At 39.7% G+C, this 18,150-nt stretch overlaps 1 protein-coding gene across 1 annotated transcript; it reads left to right on the top strand.

The window, feature by feature from the left end:
* Positions 1 to 9,035: 9,035 nt before the first annotated feature.
* Positions 9,036 to 14,281, top strand: LOC122084173. Its single transcript, XM_042652255.1, has 2 exons — positions 9,036 to 9,531; positions 13,953 to 14,281. Exons 1-2 carry the CDS (start codon positions 9,036 to 9,038, stop codon positions 14,279 to 14,281), a joined length of 825 nt encoding a protein of 274 aa, XP_042508189.1.
* Positions 14,282 to 18,150: the final 3,869 nt, after the last annotated feature.

Below are 18,150 nucleotides of genomic sequence, written 5' to 3'. Positions count from 1 at the left end.
CCACACACTATCACACCGCCTCCCCCACCCTCCGCCCTCTATTGATATTCCTGATCCCTTCCCATTCTTTGTGATCTCACCCCCCATCTCCTTCCTTTGTTGCCCCAACATATAAGGTGATTCATTTCCTGCCAAAGAAAGCAAAATATATGAGAGAGAGAGAGAGAGAGAGAGAGAGAGAGAGAAGAGAGGATAGGAGAAGAAACATTTTTAGTGGCCGTAGAAAAATCGCGTTGAAAATCATATTTTAAAATAAATAAAAATGAAGGGAGTTTAGTGGTTGTCGATTGAAAGAAATTAATCTAGCCCTCCTCTCTAAATTTTGTTTGTTTCCTGAGTCTGAAAATACTATGTTAACTTCTTTTCTATGTTAAAAAGACTAAAATCACTTTGTCAATCTTGCTTCGGCTGAAAAAAGTATAGGAATTTGTCTGTGCTTCGGAAATGTGGATTATTGGTGATGGAATGTCAATTAATTTTTGATATGATTGCTAGTTGAATGATAAGAGCCCCTATGATATCATAACTGATGGTCTGTTAGCTTAACAATGAAAGTTTCAGATTTTATTGAAGAAGATTGATGGGCTCTCCCTTTGGTTTTGATGAAGTGAAGGCTATTTGTGACCTTGTAAAGTCCATCCCTCTTCCCACGATGTTGTTCAAAACAAAAGGGTTTGGTCTCTTATTGAGTCAGGAAAGTACTATGTTGTCTCTGCTTGGGAAAGTCCAAAAGAGAAATTACCTGCCCAGGCATGGATGAAGTTAGTTTGGAAAAAGGGCAGCAAGCTAGGTCATCTCTTTTTGGCTGGATGTTAGCACATGGAAGCCTTCTAACTGATGATAAAATTTCCAAGCACAATGTCCCATTGGCGTCTCGATGTGTGGAATCTATTCATTATATGTTCTTGGAATGTGATTTTGCAAGTCAAATTTAGTCTAAGATGTTGATTTTTTATTTTTAATCAAAGATGGAACGATTTCCCTTCTCTAGAAGATTATTCTCTTGGTGGAAGAGAAAGGCTCAAGTTAGGGGTGTCAAAAAAGCCCAATCAGCCTGAACCTGAGCCCGAACAGGGCCTAGGCTGAGATTTCAGCCCATAGGGTGGGTTAGGTTGAGAATTTCAGGTCCGAGGACGGGTTGGGTTGGGCCTGGGTTGAAGCCTCAACCCAATCCAACCCAACCTTGTATAAGTATATAGTAATATAAATATGTTAATAATTATAAATAGGTAATTATTAAAAAAGGGTCTGCAAAAAGTCTTCATTTTCCACAAACTACATATATACGAAAACTTTGGTCTTTGGCCTCTGTAATGCATCAAGATCAAGCAACCAAGTAACCAATAGTACTGGGCTGGGCCAGATTGGGTTAAGCCCGGCCCAATCAGGGTCCATCAAGGCTGAGCTGGGTTGGTTAAATCCGACAGGGTTGGGCCTGGGTTGTTATACCCGCGCCCTAAAATTCCTATTTTAAATGTACAAATGAGGCATCAGAGGACACCAGTCCCAATGAATACTGGGTAGCAGCCATATTTTACCGGGAAGGGAAGGATGATCTCATTTGCACCTGCTACTCATGCCTCAAAAATTGGAAGGAGTTCTGGGCATAGAAGAAAAGGTTAGTCAAGTCCTCACACTTCACTGTGAAAATCCCCGAACCTTAAAAGTGAAAAATACCAAGAGGTGGGGCCCACATACTGGGAATACCTTGGGACGACCCCCTTAACTTAGAGATCCATTTCAACATAAAGGGAATCAATCCACCTTCACAGGTGAACACCTTCGGTGAAAATAAAGGCCAAAACATGGTTATTTGGCTGTGGGACCCAGGCTCTCGCACCCATGCACCTCAAACCACCTCCATTGGTTGATACCACTTATTGGGTCATGGGTTAATGTATCGGGTCACCCCAAGGTGGGCCCGTTAGTGATAAATAACGAGTTAACTTGGTAATGGGTGAAAACCCATTTTTCTCCTAAATAGGCCTTAGTTAATTAAGTGACAAAGCAAGGAGAAGAAGAAAGAGAAAGAAGAAGAAGGAGAGCAAGGAAGGAAGAGGAAGGGAGGAGCAAGGGTTTCCTACCAACTAAGCTAAGCTCCACTCACTCTAACTCTCATGCGCTAGTCTCTCTCTCTCTCTTTTTTCCCTTTCTATTGAACTAGTGAAGAATCGCCCCAACTAAATCTCCCTACTCACATGCCCTATGTACGAATTGGTTTGGGGATTCGGTGTGGGGAACTAACTAGCATGTTTTGCCACTCACTATGGGTGCATAAACCTCTTCCATAGGAATCCCCATAAAAAACCCCCAATTTGAGCAACAAAAAAACCTAGAAATAGAGAAATTTACTAAAACCCACATTCCCACTTGTCAAAACTATAAATTTGGAGAGGGGTTTAGTGTAAGAGACCAATCCTAACTAGATTGATGGATCAATTTGTGTCCATGAATCTTCCCTAGTGAAATCCCCAATTTAGGTAACTAAACCCTAGAAATGGTGGGTTTTGCCCAAACCCTTTATACCCCACCATTCAAACCCCAAATTGGGTTGAAGAAAATGAAATTAAAAATGAATATAGTGGATTAGGGTGACCACACAAGCCATTAGTGGTCACCACATAAACCCTCAACCGAAATTCCCTAATTTAGCTTAGTCACGACTGGAACTTTGGGGAAATTTGGGTGCATTGTGTACATCCTCCTTAACCAACCCATTGATTATAGTTAATCTAAGTTAATTGAGGTGGGAGAACATCCTCCATGCATAAATCAGCCCTATAGTCATAAAACCCTCAATTTGAGAACAATTTCAAAGAAAAGAAAAACAGGAAATGAAGCTAGATCATGTGCTTAGGATCTCATTTCTCTATAGGTGATTTATTTTCTTAATAATCTTATGTATCCTAGTAGTAGAACCAAGAGGTGATGAGACAATGCGGAGCGAGGCCATCGGCTGTCCATCATCACCTAGGACTCAAGGTGAGGGGATTTGTGAGATTTTATTTTATGGAATGTTTATTTTATGGTGCATCTGTGGACAAACATTGTAATTTCATATTATAAACTTGTTACTTATGTTGGATGTGTATGTGCATAATGACATGAGTTGTGAATGGAGTGTGTGCGTGTGTATGACTGGGATGCAGGGTAGCCGAAGGTTGGATTCCGGCACTACATACCCAGGGTGAATGTGTGTGTGTATTGTGAAGAATGCGATACATGGTGGCCAAAGTTGGTTCCAACACTGCATGCCCATGGTGTGTGAATGTGTGGTACAGTGTGGCCAATGGATGGTTCTGGCATTGTATGCCCATGAGGTGTGTGAGTGTGATTATAATGAGATGTGGTATGTTAGAATGCATTGGGTTAGGATAACCACCTTGGTGCTATAACCCTTGCTAATAGGGGTTTACGTATTGGCTAATCCTACCGTCCGACGGTCTGAGCTTGGGGACGATTTTCGGTGACTGAGGTGCGTAGATCCCAGAGTCGTGACAAACCCTCATGCGATGTTGAATTCAGTGGAGGCTATGCCCTACATGCGTTGTTGGATTCCATGTAGTGGTATTATGGGGGATTATTAATAGGGCTTACCAGGTACCGAAGAAATTATGTAGGGATCGGTATGCTTCTGACTCGTAACTAGCTTGTATCCTTGGTGACTGATAATGTATATTCATGACTGGGAATACCACTTATGTTGTAGTAGCACTAATACCCATTATGGACTTAGAATCTGTTGATTAGGTTTGCTTGCTAATAATCCGGATCATGTCATTGCATTCATATAAATGCATTTATATTGGTTTGGTTGGGCATTTACATTGCTTGATTTCATGATTTATTATGGATGTTTGTGTGCACCCCTCATTGGGCTTCATGGAAGCTCACCCCTGTTGTTGCCCCTTTTTAGATGTGAATTTTGAGAACCCTCTGGAAGCTGTGATTGAGGAGCCGGCTCTCTAAGGAGGTGACCTCTGGGATGAGGAGCTAGTTGCACACGAGGATGGATGCGTGTACGATGACTGTGCATTGAAGCACGTTGAGATGGGAGTATCATCTTCTATTTTTGATTCTTTTTATACTTATCGGATGTAGCCCTAGGGGCAACTGTAATTATGATTCTGATGTGAACACATTCTTTTTGTGTAATTATGGTAAATATCAATAGAAATCACTAGTTTGACATATTTTGATTATAGTATAAATAAGTGACCTTAGAATCATTTCATGATATTATGAACTTAAAGTACTGCATTGTGGATCCTGAAGAGATTGTGGACACGTGTGCGTGTCCATGTCACCAGCCTCTAGGTGAGTGGAGGCGAGGTGTGACAATGAGTGGTATCAGAGCGCTACTTTGCTTTAAGCCATAAAATTATGAAGTGTTAGGAATACTGGTGATTAGGATATATATAAAAGATTAAAGATGAACACAACTCAGAGTTCACATATAGGAGACAAGTTGAGTGTAGAGGCCGATAACGCTGATAATTTCATAATAACACAAGTCTTACACCCTAGGAGAAAGAGAAATTTAAAGAAACAAGGAATACAAGAAGATTGAGCACCAAAGAATGGAAGTTCCAAGTGAAGAAGAAGACTTATTGGATAGATTGGTCTTTTCAATGGAATTTGTAATGTTCGTATATATATACATGCGCAAACCTCGGGCATTCGTATTTCATCATACTAGTATGACTATAGGACATACATTGACCATGTGTGGAAGGTTTTTAAGTGGTTAGGAACATATTATTAAAATTAAGTTCTAGTGAAATTCTGTGGAAACCATATTAACCTAATTCAAGGCATTTTTAGTAACCTAAAATTCGGTATCAGGAGATGTACCCTTCATAAAAGTTATAGGAAATCGAGTCATAGTTCCAATGCAACTAAAATTGAGTCAATCTGAGGTCGGATCAAAAAGTTATGATGAAAACACTGCTAACTGGTTAGTATGATAGAAATTTGTCAAAACAGTGTTCAGAAGGTAATTATCGGTTCAACACTGTAATCAGAAAATTCATAAAAAAAGACAGACAGGGGCGAAGGGCTAACTACCAACCGGAAGCGGTAATTTCTAGTCCAGTTATGTGATTAGAAATTCATCAGACTAAGACCAATAGAGGCGAAGCGGTAACTACAGGTAGGAAGCGGTAATTACCGGTTCAGTTATGTGATTAGAAATTTATCAGACTAAGACAAACAGAGGTGATGCGGTAACTACCTATAGGAAGCGGTAATTATCAATTCAGTTATGTGATTAGAGATTCATCAGACCAAGACTGACAGAGACGAAGCGGTAACTATCGACAAGAAGCGGTAATTACTGGTAGAGGAAAAGTATGTATTTTAGACCATGTTTCCCTCCCAAAATTTGATTATACTCCTCCCTAGTTTAGGATTTATAATCACCTGCATAAATACCCCACTTATGGCCTAAGAAGTAAACAATCAATTGTGTATTGATTATCATTTTCAAAAGCTAAAGTGAAGGAAAACATTAGCACATTGAGTTTTTTCATTGAGATCATTCTAAGTGGAAGAACTCAAGGAAACTTACAAATCTTCCATTATGATCTATACCTATAAGGAAGACATTTCATGTGCAAGTTCATAACAATTGGAGACAAGTAAGTAAAATGAGATCCTAGAAAACATACTCCAGAGGGGGTGGAGGTAAAATTGCTCGAATGGAATGATCTTTTTATGCATGTATGGATTATCAAATGAATTTCTATACATGTTTAAATTCAGTTTAGATGGTGTAAATTGGATGAAATTGACTATGCCTTCTTAAAACAAGAAATTCCTATAGCACCAAAGAAAGCCCGTACACAAGTGGGGCGACCACCCAAAAGGCAACGCTGTACCACTAGAGCTATTGCTGACCTGTCACCACCTCCTGAACCCAATCAGGGAGCAGTGCCTGAAACCACTGTACCGGGAGCCCCTCCTGCTCCACTTATATTGTCTACCCAGGATGTGACCTTAATCGTGGGCAATATGTTACGAGGGTTGCAACAACAATAGAATGCTATGATGCAAAGGTTGCAATAACAACAACTGGACTTTATGACAAAGTTGAATGCACAGATCAATGCTATACTTCAAACTTGTGAGGGACAGGCTGCTCCACCACTGGAACACTAAATGTTGCCCCTATAGTTGTTCCCCAGGTACAGCAAGTCCCTACACCCATAATTCACCCCACAGCCCATCCGAAAGGCTCTAATATGCAATTTTCCCCACAACCTAGCATACCATTACCATAGAGGCAGATGACACCACAAAGCCTAGTCATAGTGCCTAAGACCATGGATAATGTGAAACTAAAGGAGAAGTTTTAGAATTTTAGGCCTCCATATTTCAGTGGAATTGCGCAAGATCCTTTAGCACCGACGAAATGAGTAGAGGGGATGGAGAAGGCCTTTGAGGTGCCATGTATAACGGATGAACAAAAACTGTTGAGTGGCAATTACCAGCTCCAGAATGAGGCGAATGCATAGTGGAAGTCCACTAAGCCCATCCTAGTGGCCTTACAGCCCAACCTCACCTAGGACAACTTTAAGGTAGCGTTCTACAACAACTACTTACCGGGTAGTGTGAAGGAGAGGAAGGAAGCCGAGTTTATGGATCTGAAGCAGGGATCCAAGTCAGTGTTGGAGTATCAACAAGAGTTTGAGAATTTAATTTTCTTTGCACCTGAACATTTGAAGGAAGATCATGCAAAGGCCAAGAGGTTTGAGAAGGGGTTGAGACCCACCATTGGGGCTATGCTAGTTGCTCAGTACGTCCACAACTATGCCCAAGTGGTTCAAGCAGCCAAGTCTATTGAGAACTAGTAGAGAGAGAGAGAGAGAGAACTATCAAGCCCTATCGGGAAGGAGGACAATGGCACCCAATCGATTTGGTAGGCGAACATATTCTGGTGCAACTTCAAGTATGTATAGAAGATCAGAGGCAGGGCAAGCTCCACCACCACTTAGACCCACAACAACTTAGACATAGATGATTCCCTACAGGTGTTTCATTTGTCAGCAAGTGGGTCCTATTGCCAAAAACTGGTCATAGAGGAAATTGGGTGACCCTTATATAGGACCAACTAGACTAGTGTAGCCATTGATGGCTATTCGTTCAGCTCAGGAACCACAGGGAGCTAGGCCCCAGGGGAAGTTGTTTCCATTGACTGCTGAGGATGTGGAGGCATCACCTAGAGTTACCATAGGTACTTTGCTAAAATCAATGATCCCTGCATATGTTTTGTTTGACATTAGTGCATCACATTCATTTCTATCTCTGACTTTTGCTGTCAAAATAGGTAGTAAGCCAAAGAATTTGACACATAAGTTTGTTATTAGTACACCAACTGGGAGTGAAGTAGGACTAGAATAAATTTATGAACCATGTGCTATTCAAGTCTATGGGCATGACATGATTGCTCATTTGATTAAATTAGAGATACATGACTTTGATGTCATCTTAGGGATGGATTGGTTATCCGCCTATAGGGCATGTGTTTTATGTGTCGAGAATAAAATTGTATTCAAACTTTGTGAAGGAGGTGAGTTTGTTTCTAAAGGGAGAAAAAACAAGAAGTCCAAGAAAGTAGTGATATCTGCACTTAAACTAAGAAGATTGCTAGAACAAGGGTGTGAGGCTTATTTGGCATCTGTGGTTGACACAACTAAGTAGAGCAAGTCTGTAGAGGAGATAGAAGTAGTGAGATAATTCTCAGATGTCTTTCCTGATGACTTACCTGGACTACCCCCGGACTGGGAGATTGAATTCACTATTGATTTGATTCTTGGGGAAGCACTTGTATCCAAAGCCCCATATAGGATGGCACTTTCAGAACTGAAGGAGTTAAAGGAACAATTACAAGATTTATTAGAACAAGGGTTCATCTGGTCTAGTGTGTCCCCATAGGGAGCACTGGTACTCTTCATTAAGAAGAAGGACGGGAGTATGAGGATGTGCATAGACTATCAGAAACTCAATAAATTGACTATCAAGAACCAGTACGTGCTACCCAGAATTGATGATATGTTTGATCAATTGCAAGGTACAACTACATTCTCCAAAATTGACCTCAGATCTAGGTACCGTCAACTTAAGATAAGAGAATGTGACATCAAGAAGACAACCTTCAGGACCCGCTATGGACACTATAAGTTCCTCGTTATGCCATTTGGGCTAACCAATGCACATGCAGTGTTCATGGAGTTGATGAACAGAGTGTTCCATGACATGTTAGAAAACTTTGTCATCATGTTCATTGATGACATTTTGATATATTCAAAGAGCCAAGAGGAACATGCTACCTATTTGAGATTGGTACTGCAGAGATTAAGTGAGAAGTAGTTGTATGTAAAATTCAGTAAATGCGAATTTTAGCTCACACAAGTACATTTCTTAGGGCATGTTGTCTCAGAGAGGGGCATTGAAGTTGACCTTGGAAAGATGAAGGCTGTTGTGGATTGGGAAGCACCCAAGAATGTTGGTGAGATCCATAGCTTCTTGGGATTAGTGGGATACTATAGGAGGTTCATAAAAAATTTCTCACGCATTTTTCCCCTATGACCAGACTGACAAGGAAGGGAGTGATATTTGATTGGTCCAAGGAATGTGAAGAAAGTTTTTAGGAATTTAAGCAAAAATTAGTAACAGCTCCATTACTCATTATTCCAGAAGGCAACACTGGTATGGTGGTATATACTGATGCATTGAAATTGGGTCTGGGTTGTGTGTTGATGCAAAATAGTAAAGTTGTAGCATACGCGTCTCGACAGCTGATGGACTATAAAAATAATTACCCCACTCATGACTTAGAGTTAGTAGCGGTAATCTTTGCTTTGAAGATCTAAAGGCACTACTTATATGGTGAAAAGAGTGAGATCTACAGTGACTATAAAAGTTTAAAATACTTTTTCATCCTGAAAGAGCTGAATATGAGACAGAGGAGATGGTTAGAGCTGATGAAAGATTATGATTGCACCATCCATTACCATCCTGGAAAGGCCAATGTTATGACCGATGCATTGAGCAGGAAGTCCCAGACTCTATCTCTAGCAGCCTTGACTGTGAATGAACAACTGATTGAAAAAGCTAGAAGAATGGATTTGGAACTACTAATGAATAAGGTGATAGTGACCTTGGCTGCATTTATGATACAACCATCATTAATAGATAAAATCCAAGCTGCCCAAATATTAGATGAAGGTCTTCAGAAGATAGTAAATGACATTAAAGAAGGAAGACAAAAGGACTTAGACTTTAAGTTAACTGAAGATGGAGTCCTCAAGTTTAAAGATAGGCTTTGTGTACCAAAGGATGAAGAGATGAGGGAAATGATATTGAAGGAAGCTCACAGTTCACCTTACTCAATCCATCTGGGTAGTACAAAGATGTACAAGGATTTGAAGAAGCTTTACTGGTGGAGTGGTATGAAAACTGATGTAGCCTCTCATGTCGCCAATTGCTTGAATTGCCAACAAATCAAAGCTGAAACACAAAGGCCACATAGTTTGTTACAACCCTTACTCGTACTAGAATGGAAGTGATAAAACAACACCATGGACTTTGTTATAGGACTGCCACGTACTCAGGAGGAGAATGACACAATTTGGGTAATTGTAGACTAACTAACCAAAGTAGCCCACTTCATTCCTATGACGATTACTTATCCCATGGAGAATTTGGCTCAACTTTGTGTTGATAGTATTGTCTGACTGCATGGGTACCCATTTGTATTGTCTCCGATCGTGATGCCAGATTTACCTCCAAATTCTAGAAGTGTTTATAAAAGGCAATGGTGACACAACTGAATTTTAGTACAACATTTTATCCACAGACAGACGGGCAGTCAGAGAGGACCATACAAACTCTAGAGGATATGCTGCGGGCTTGTGTGCTGGACATGAGCTATAGTTGGGATGAGCACTTGTCACTCATAGAGTTCTCCTATAACAATAGCTACCATGCTACTATAGGTATGGCACCCTATTAAGCCCAATATGGTAAGAAATGCTGAATACCCTTGTATTGGGATGAAGTTGGAGAAATATGGATCCTAGGCCCGTAACTAATTCAAGCTACTTGTGAGAAAGTGGATGTGATCAGGGAAAGGATCAAGACAGCTCAATCAAGGTAAAATAGCTATGCTGATGTCAGATGGAAGCACCTAGAGTTTAAAGTTGGTGATAAATTTTTTCTCAAAGTGTCACCAATGAGAGAAGTGAAGAGGTTCAACAAGAAGGGAAACCTAAGTCCTCGATACATGGGACCTTATGAGATATTGGGTCAAGTCAAAACAGTAGCCTATCGTATTGCCATGGCACCCGAATTGAAAGGGGTTCATAATGTGTTTCATGTTTCCATGCTCAAGAAGTAAATTCCCGACCCAACTCATATTTTGACACATGTATCCGTGGAGCTTAACATTGATGGGAGGTATGTGGAACATTCGGTAGAGATCATTAACCGAAGAGACCACATTCTCCGCAATCAAACTGTTTCCTATGTACTGATCAAGTGGAGGAATCACTCCAAATAAGAAGCTTCTTGTGAGCGTGAGGATGAAATGAAAGAGAAATATCCTTAATTGTTTGGATTACCGGGTACGTCAAATTTCAGGGATGAAATTTCTTGTAAGGTGGGAGGGATGTTATACACGCGCCCTAAAATTTCTATTTTAAATGTATAGATGAGGCATCGGAGGACATTGGTACCAATGAATACTTGGTAGTAGCCGTATTATGCCAGGAAGGGAAGGATGATCCCATTTGCACCTGCTACTCATGCTTAAAAAATTGAAAGAGGTTCCGGGCATAGAAGAAAAGGTTAGTCAAGCCCTCACACTTCACGGGGAAAATCTCCGAACCTTAAAAGTAAAAATTACCAAGAGGTGGGGCCCACATACTGGGAACACCTTGGGATGGCCCCCTCAACTTAGAGATCCATTTCAACAAAAAGGGAACCGATCCAACCTTCATAGGTGAACACCTTCAGTGAAAATGCAGGCCAAAATCGAGTTATTTGGCCGTGGAACCCGGGCTCTCACACCCGTGTACCTCAAACCACCTTCATTGGTTGGTACCACTTATTGGGTAATAACTTAATGTATCGGGTCACCCCAAGGTGGGCACATTAGTGCCAAATAACGAGTTAACCTGGTAATGGGTAAAAACCCATTTTTCTCCCAAATAGACCTTAGTTAATTAAGTGACTATAAATAGACTATTACCATTCATTCTCCACCTACAAAGTAAAAGCAAGGAGAAGGAGAAAGAGAAAGAAGAAGAAGAAGAAGGAGAGCAAGGAAGGAAGAGGAAGGGAGCAGCAAGGGTTTCCTATCAACTATGGTAAGCTCCACTCATTCTAACTCTCATGCACTAGTCTCTCTCTCTCTCTCTCTCTCTCTCTCTCTCTTTTCCCTTTCTATTGAACTAGTGAAGAATTGCCCCAACCGAATCTCCCTATCCACATGCCCTATGTAAGAATTAATTTGGGGCTTCGGTGTGGGAAACTAACAAGCATGTTTTGCCACTCACTTTGGGTGCATAAACCTCCTCCATAGGAATCCCCATAAAAAACCCCCAATTTGAGCAACAAAAAACCTAGAAACGATGAAATCTACTAAAAATTACTTTCCCACTTGTCAAAACTATTATATGGGAGAGGGTTTTAGTGTAAGAGACCTATCCTAGCTAGATCAATGGATCAATTTATGTCCATGAACCTTCCCTAGTGAAATCCCCAATTTAGGTAACTAAACCCTAGAAATGGTGGGTTTTTTCCCAAACCCTCTATACCCCACCATTCAAACCCCAAATTGGGTTGGAGAAAATGAAATTAAAAATGGGTATAGTGGATTAGGGTGACCAAATAAGTCATTAGTGGCCACTACATAAACCCTCAACCGAAATTCCCTAATTTAGCATAGTTGCGACTGGAACTTTGGGAAAATTCGGGTGCATTATGTACACCCACCTTAACCAACCCATTGATTACCGTTAATCTAAATTAATTGAGGTGGGAGAACATCCTCCATGCATAAATCAGCCCTATAGTCATAAAACCCTCAATTTGAGAACAATTTCAAAGAAAAGAGAAATAGGAAATGAAGCTAGGTCATGTGCCTAGGGTCTCATTTATCTATGGGTGATTTATTTTCTTAAAAATATTATGTATCCTAAGAGTAGAACTAAGAGGTGACGAGACAATGCGGCGCGAGGCCATCGACTGTTCATCATCACCTAGGACTAGAGGTGAGGGGATTTGTGATTTTATTTTATGGAATGTTTATATTATGATGCATATGTGGATGAGCATGGTAATTTCATATTATAAATTTATTACTTGTGTTGGATGTGTATGTGCATAATGACATGAGTTGTGAATGGAGTGTGTGTATGTGTGTATGATTGGGATGCAGGGTAGCCGAAGGTTAAATTCCGGCACTGCCTGCTAAGGGTGAATGTGTGTGTGTAAGTGTGTATTATAGAGAATGGGATGCAGGGGGGCCGGAGGTTAGTTCCGGCACTGTATGCCCATGGTGTGTGTGTGGAGTACAGAGTGGTCGAAGGTTGGTTCTGGCATTGTATACCCACGGGGTGTGTGAGTGTGATAGTAATGAGATGTGCATGTTAGAATGCATTGAGTTAGGATAACCACCCTGGTGCTACAACCCTTGTCAATAGGGGTTTACGTATTGGCTAATCTTATCGTCCGATGGTCCGAGGTTGGGGATGATTTCTGGTGACTGAGGGCATAGATGCCAGCGTCATGACAAACCCTCATGCAATGTTGGATTCGGTGGAGGTTATGCCCTACATGCGATGTTGGATTCGATATAGTGGTGTTATAGGGGATTATTAATAGGGACTTACTGGGTACTGAAGAAACCATGTAGTGACCGGTATGCTCCTAACTCATAACTAGCTTGTATCATTGGAGACTGATAACGTACATTCATGACTGGGAATACCACCTATGTTACAGTAGCAGTAATACCCATTATGGACTTAGAATCTGTTGATTAGGTTTGTCTACTAATAATTTGGATCATGACATTGCATTCATATAAATGCATTCATATTGGTTTTGTTGGGCATTTACATTTTTTTATTTCATGATTTGTTGTGGATGTTTGTGTGCACTCTTCACTGGGCTTCATGGAAGCTCACCCCTGTTATTGCCCTATTTTAGATGTGGATTCTGAGAACCTTCTGGAAGTTGTGATTGAGGAGCCGGCTCTCTAAGGAGGTGACCTCTGGGATGAGGAGCTGGTTGCGACGAGGATGGATGCGTGTACGATGACTGTGCATTGAAGCACGTTGAAGATGGGAGTATCGTCTTCTATTTTTGATTCTTTTTGTACTTATCAGATGTAGCCCTACGGGTAACTGTAATTATGATTCCAATGCGAACACATTTTTTTTTTTTTTGTAATTATGGTAAATACAAATAGAAATCACTAGTTTGACATATTTTGATTATAGTATACATATGTGACCTTAGAATCATTTCATGATTTTATGAGCTTAAAATACTGCATCGTGGATCTTGAATGGATTGTGGATACATGTGCGTGTCCTTGTCACTAGCCTCTAGGTCAGTGGAGGCGGGGTGTGACATGGGTTGAGATAACCCAACCCGACATAGGGTTAGGGCAAGGCTTGGGTTGAGTTGAGAGACCTTAGGGTTGGGCTAGAGTTTTAAAAAACACAGCCCATCCTGACCCATTGACACCCCTAGCTCAAGTGGTCTCGATTGGGAAGGAATGGCTTGTAACGTTAGATTGATTCCTCACTGGCTATGGGTGGAATGAAATAATCATAGATTTGATATTAAATCTTGCTCTGTTGAGCTGTTGGTGAAAGAAATATTGCAAGATCTTCAAGATTTTTCAAAAATGGTAAAAACTTATATCTCTTCAATCTTAGATTTATTGGTTTTCAAGAAAATTATGATAACAAAAAAAGCTCCTCCAGAGAAGATAGTAGAAGTAATTCGTGTGCCTCCTTTTGATTACTTCAAGTTAAACATTGACGAATGCTCTCTTGGCAACCTGGACTACACTGGGGCAGGTGGTGTTATTAGGGATGATAGTGGATTTCCAATGCGATGTTTTGCATCTTATGAAGGAGTGGGAACCAATTTCATGGTAGAGTTCAACGCCATATTTTTTGGGCTGCATATTGCTTCCTTGATGAATGCTGGGAATTTGTTGATTGAATGTGACTTGCAAGCAGTGAACTGCATTATTAATTAGAGAATCCCGTGGCTTTTCCAGCAACAATGGTGGTACTACAAAGGTATTTGGATAGCATTTCATGAAGGATTTCTCATTGCTATAGGAGGTAAACGTCGTAGCTGATAGATTTGCTAAACATGCTCCATTAACTCTGTTGCCAAGAAGCTGGAATTTTGCTCCATCTTTTGTTATTCAAGACATAAATTGGGACTCACAAATGAGGCCAAGATATAGATTTTTTTAACTGGTTTTAACATTTTGATTGGGTATCCACTCTGCTGTTGGCAAGGTTGAAGGTGAATGTGAAACCCAATAATACGACAAGTACCAAACCCGGCTGAGAGATCATTGAGGTGTCCCCACCAAAAATACGACAAATACTAGGGTGTTTGGGAGATCAATGAGGGTGTGTAAACTTTAGTCCCACATCGCTTAGGGGGAGATTACTGGGCTAGTTGATAACCTCTAGACTTCTTAACATGGTACAATGCGTTTTAAAGATTTCAGATCCATGGGCCAAAGAGGACATATTGCGCCAAGGTTAATGGGGTTGGGGCGTTACAATGGAGTGGTAATTCAATGGGTTTTTTCTCTCATTCTTTTGCTGAATTTTATCCAATAAAATAATAATAATAATAATAAATAAATAAATAAATAAAATATTAATACACATACATGTATGTTACTCTCATAGAATTACATGTACTTTAATTCGGTGATATAGATTTAATTGTTGACAGAAATTGTAAACCTAGTAGAAGTCTGAAGACTGAGGAAGTGAGGTGACTCCTGAATTAATCATTCTTTTCACACCAGTTTGTACACATGTGGGCTAGTCTACTAGCTACAACTCTTTCACCAGGCCCGTAACGCTCCTTAAGAACATCGCCCTGTGCAACAGCCGATGCTCGGTGAAGAAAACTGAAGGATGTGTTTGGTTCTGTAAACCCCTGGGCACTTATATCTAGTCTGCACAAGATTCCATTAAGGGTGTTTCTGTGGATTAATAGTTTCGATAGAATAGCTGTCCAGTAAACCATAAGTCAGTTACATGAATCCACCTGATAAACTATTTGTTACCATAAGTCAAGTCATATTGATTTTATGGAATTAATCTAAAAAACTGTTTGAGTACCCTAAGTTGGTGACTTGGATTCTATTGAAATTATACTTGAGAAATGTTTGGTTTAGTTAAGGCATTAAGTTATTATAATATGTAAAATCCCAAAAAACATGCATCCAAGAATTAATAAAAAAATATAAAAAATTGTCCCAAAAATCTAATGTGTACGCATTTCCCCAAAACTAGGAATTTTAGTACAAAATATCACCAAGTATTGTAAGATATGGTCTCAGTGACAAGGTCATTATCTTTCTCATTTCCTCTTTCCTCTTTGAAATTACTCTACTTGCTAAGATCAAGTTTTTCTACAGTAACTAGAGTGTCCTCTAATGTCTTTGTTTGTTGTTCGGATGCTCTAATATGGCATTTTAAGTATCCCTGTAAGTACTTTGTTGATGGACGTGGTGTTGGTGTGATGGTAGATGGACCCTTGATGGTACTCCCTGCTTGTTCATTTGAAGATGAAGATGAAGATGCAAATGCATCTAGAAAGTCAAACATATCACAACCTGTCTTTTTCCCCTACAAACAAACATGTTTTTAAATAACATTCTCAATTAATCCTTTCTAATTCAGTTTATAAATAAAAAAAAAAAAAAAATTGAAAATTGAAGGTATTTGTAGTCGTACTTGGGTGGAACGGGGACATCAAAAGTCTCGTCCTTTATCCGGGCCTTGAGTGCATCTCCGAACTTTGCATTGTCTTTTTCCACATTTACATATTTTTAAGTGGTCCACCCACATTAAAAAATGTGTTGCGTCTAAGGCACTTGTAAAATCTACGTCCTAGATTAGTCTTAGTATTTGATGTCAATCTATAAATTTACCACCACAAATATCACATTTAGCCACCATATCCATCTGGTCAGATTACTAATATATACACATATTAGGACAGGATTGTAAAGTAATTTGACCATAACTTGAATTTTTTTGCAACATCACAATTGAAGAACGACCCTATGAATCACAACCTATATTTTCAACTATATAAATATCGTCAATAACCCATTCAATATTGCAGTTATATGGAAAAATCATTACATCAACTAATCCACCTGTAGAAATGAATAATCAATCTTGCATCAATGAGCTAGATTTTGTTTTTGTAGGTAAGTTCTGTTTACTTAGTGAGTTTGGCCTTCCTTACTGTTGGCATTTTCGAAGGTGGGGAGCCTTACCCTCTTTATTGTCTATATGCATAGACATTAATTCTGTAATCTTTTCTTTTAATATATTCTTTTTGATCTTTACAGGAAAAAGATAAATAGCAAAAGAAAAATAGAGTCACAAGCATTTATAGTGGTTCGACAACCTTGCCTACATCCACTCCAAGAAGCTTTTCACTCCTTGCATTTCCACTAACTCAATTGTTTTACCATATAGTAATGAAATCCTTATAAGGTAGTTTTTTATGACTCACCATACGAACACTAATTGTCTTGTAGACTCACAACTAACCCAATGGTTTTTCAAGGTTCACTATCAAACACTGGTGTTAATTTCTCATCTGTTTGCACCAAATGTGAGTGTTTCAAGATCACACTTAACCTTTACAACCACCTTATAAAATGTGAATGTTAAGTTATTCTATTCAACCAATTACATCCTTTACCAGGTAGATATACCAATTACATGCAAAATACAAATTCCTCTTTGTAGGGAGATAAACAAGTTAAAGCCCAACACATAAACCTCCCTAAGATAGATATATAAGTACAAGCTCAATATAAATCATTTACCTCTTGAAGGATAATCTTCCAGTTGAAAATCATATGTGCCTTAGCTCTTCTTCTAATAAGTTAAGCTATAGGTGTTCTGGAAATCCTCCAAGGTTGACTCTCATAATAGTCTTTCAAAATCTCACCCTAAATGGTATTCCAAATATTGCCTCAAGACTTCGTAAAACTCTCTTAAGACTTTTCCTATTTATAGGAGAATAATGGGCCAACAATTGTGCCCAAAGAGCCTCCTAACGATCAGAAATATAGCCGTTTTATGGTCGTTACTATAGTAATTCGGCTGTACACAGCCTGGTTGCTCAACCCTGTTTCCTAACCTTTGCTCATTTTTTGGAACATAACTTACTTTGTATAGCTTAAATCACCGCTCCTTATAGAGGATGTGGATTCTTCTTTTTTTTCTCCTGAATTAGACTCAGAGAGATATACCTTTAATATTTTGGGAAAAATATTTTTTTCTACTGAATTACACTCAGAGAGATATACCTTTAATATTTTGGGAAAAATTAACTTCCAACTTAAAAAGCAATTAAAATCAGCTTGAATTTTCAGGAAGTGCAGAAATAGGTCCAAGGCAGATTTGCCCAACCCAATCGGCCGGTTGCATAAATTGGCGAGATGGTGCATGTGAGCCTGATGATTGGCCGAGGATGAGAATGGAACACTTGCTTATCCCTCCTATGCAAGCCTCTCTCGGGACCTATCAACCAGTGGGAACTAGTCAGTAGGTTGTATTGACTGGAAGGTCCCGAGAGCTCTCGGGACACACCAACTAGTTGGGAACCGATCGGCCGGTTGCATTGACTAGTAGCCCTTAGGGGCTGTGCAAGGATGAGATTTTGCCTCTTAAGGAATTTTGACCAATATAAAGTATGTCTTCTAAGCCAAAAACCTCCTACTCAGGTTAAAGTCTTTCCCGAGGCATAATACCAAAAGGTTTAGGTTACAGTATAAGAATAAGCGGGGATCAAGTCCTTGTAGAAACGCAACCCTAAAACGATGCAGAAGATAATGGAAAAACA

This window comes from Macadamia integrifolia, chromosome 7 (genome assembly GCF_013358625.1).
Source record: "Macadamia integrifolia cultivar HAES 741 chromosome 7, SCU_Mint_v3, whole genome shotgun sequence".
Lineage (NCBI taxonomy): Eukaryota > Viridiplantae > Streptophyta > Magnoliopsida > Proteales > Proteaceae > Macadamia > Macadamia integrifolia.
The sequence above is the reverse complement of the archived record's forward strand: the minus strand, read 5'-3'. Positions and strand labels throughout refer to the sequence as shown.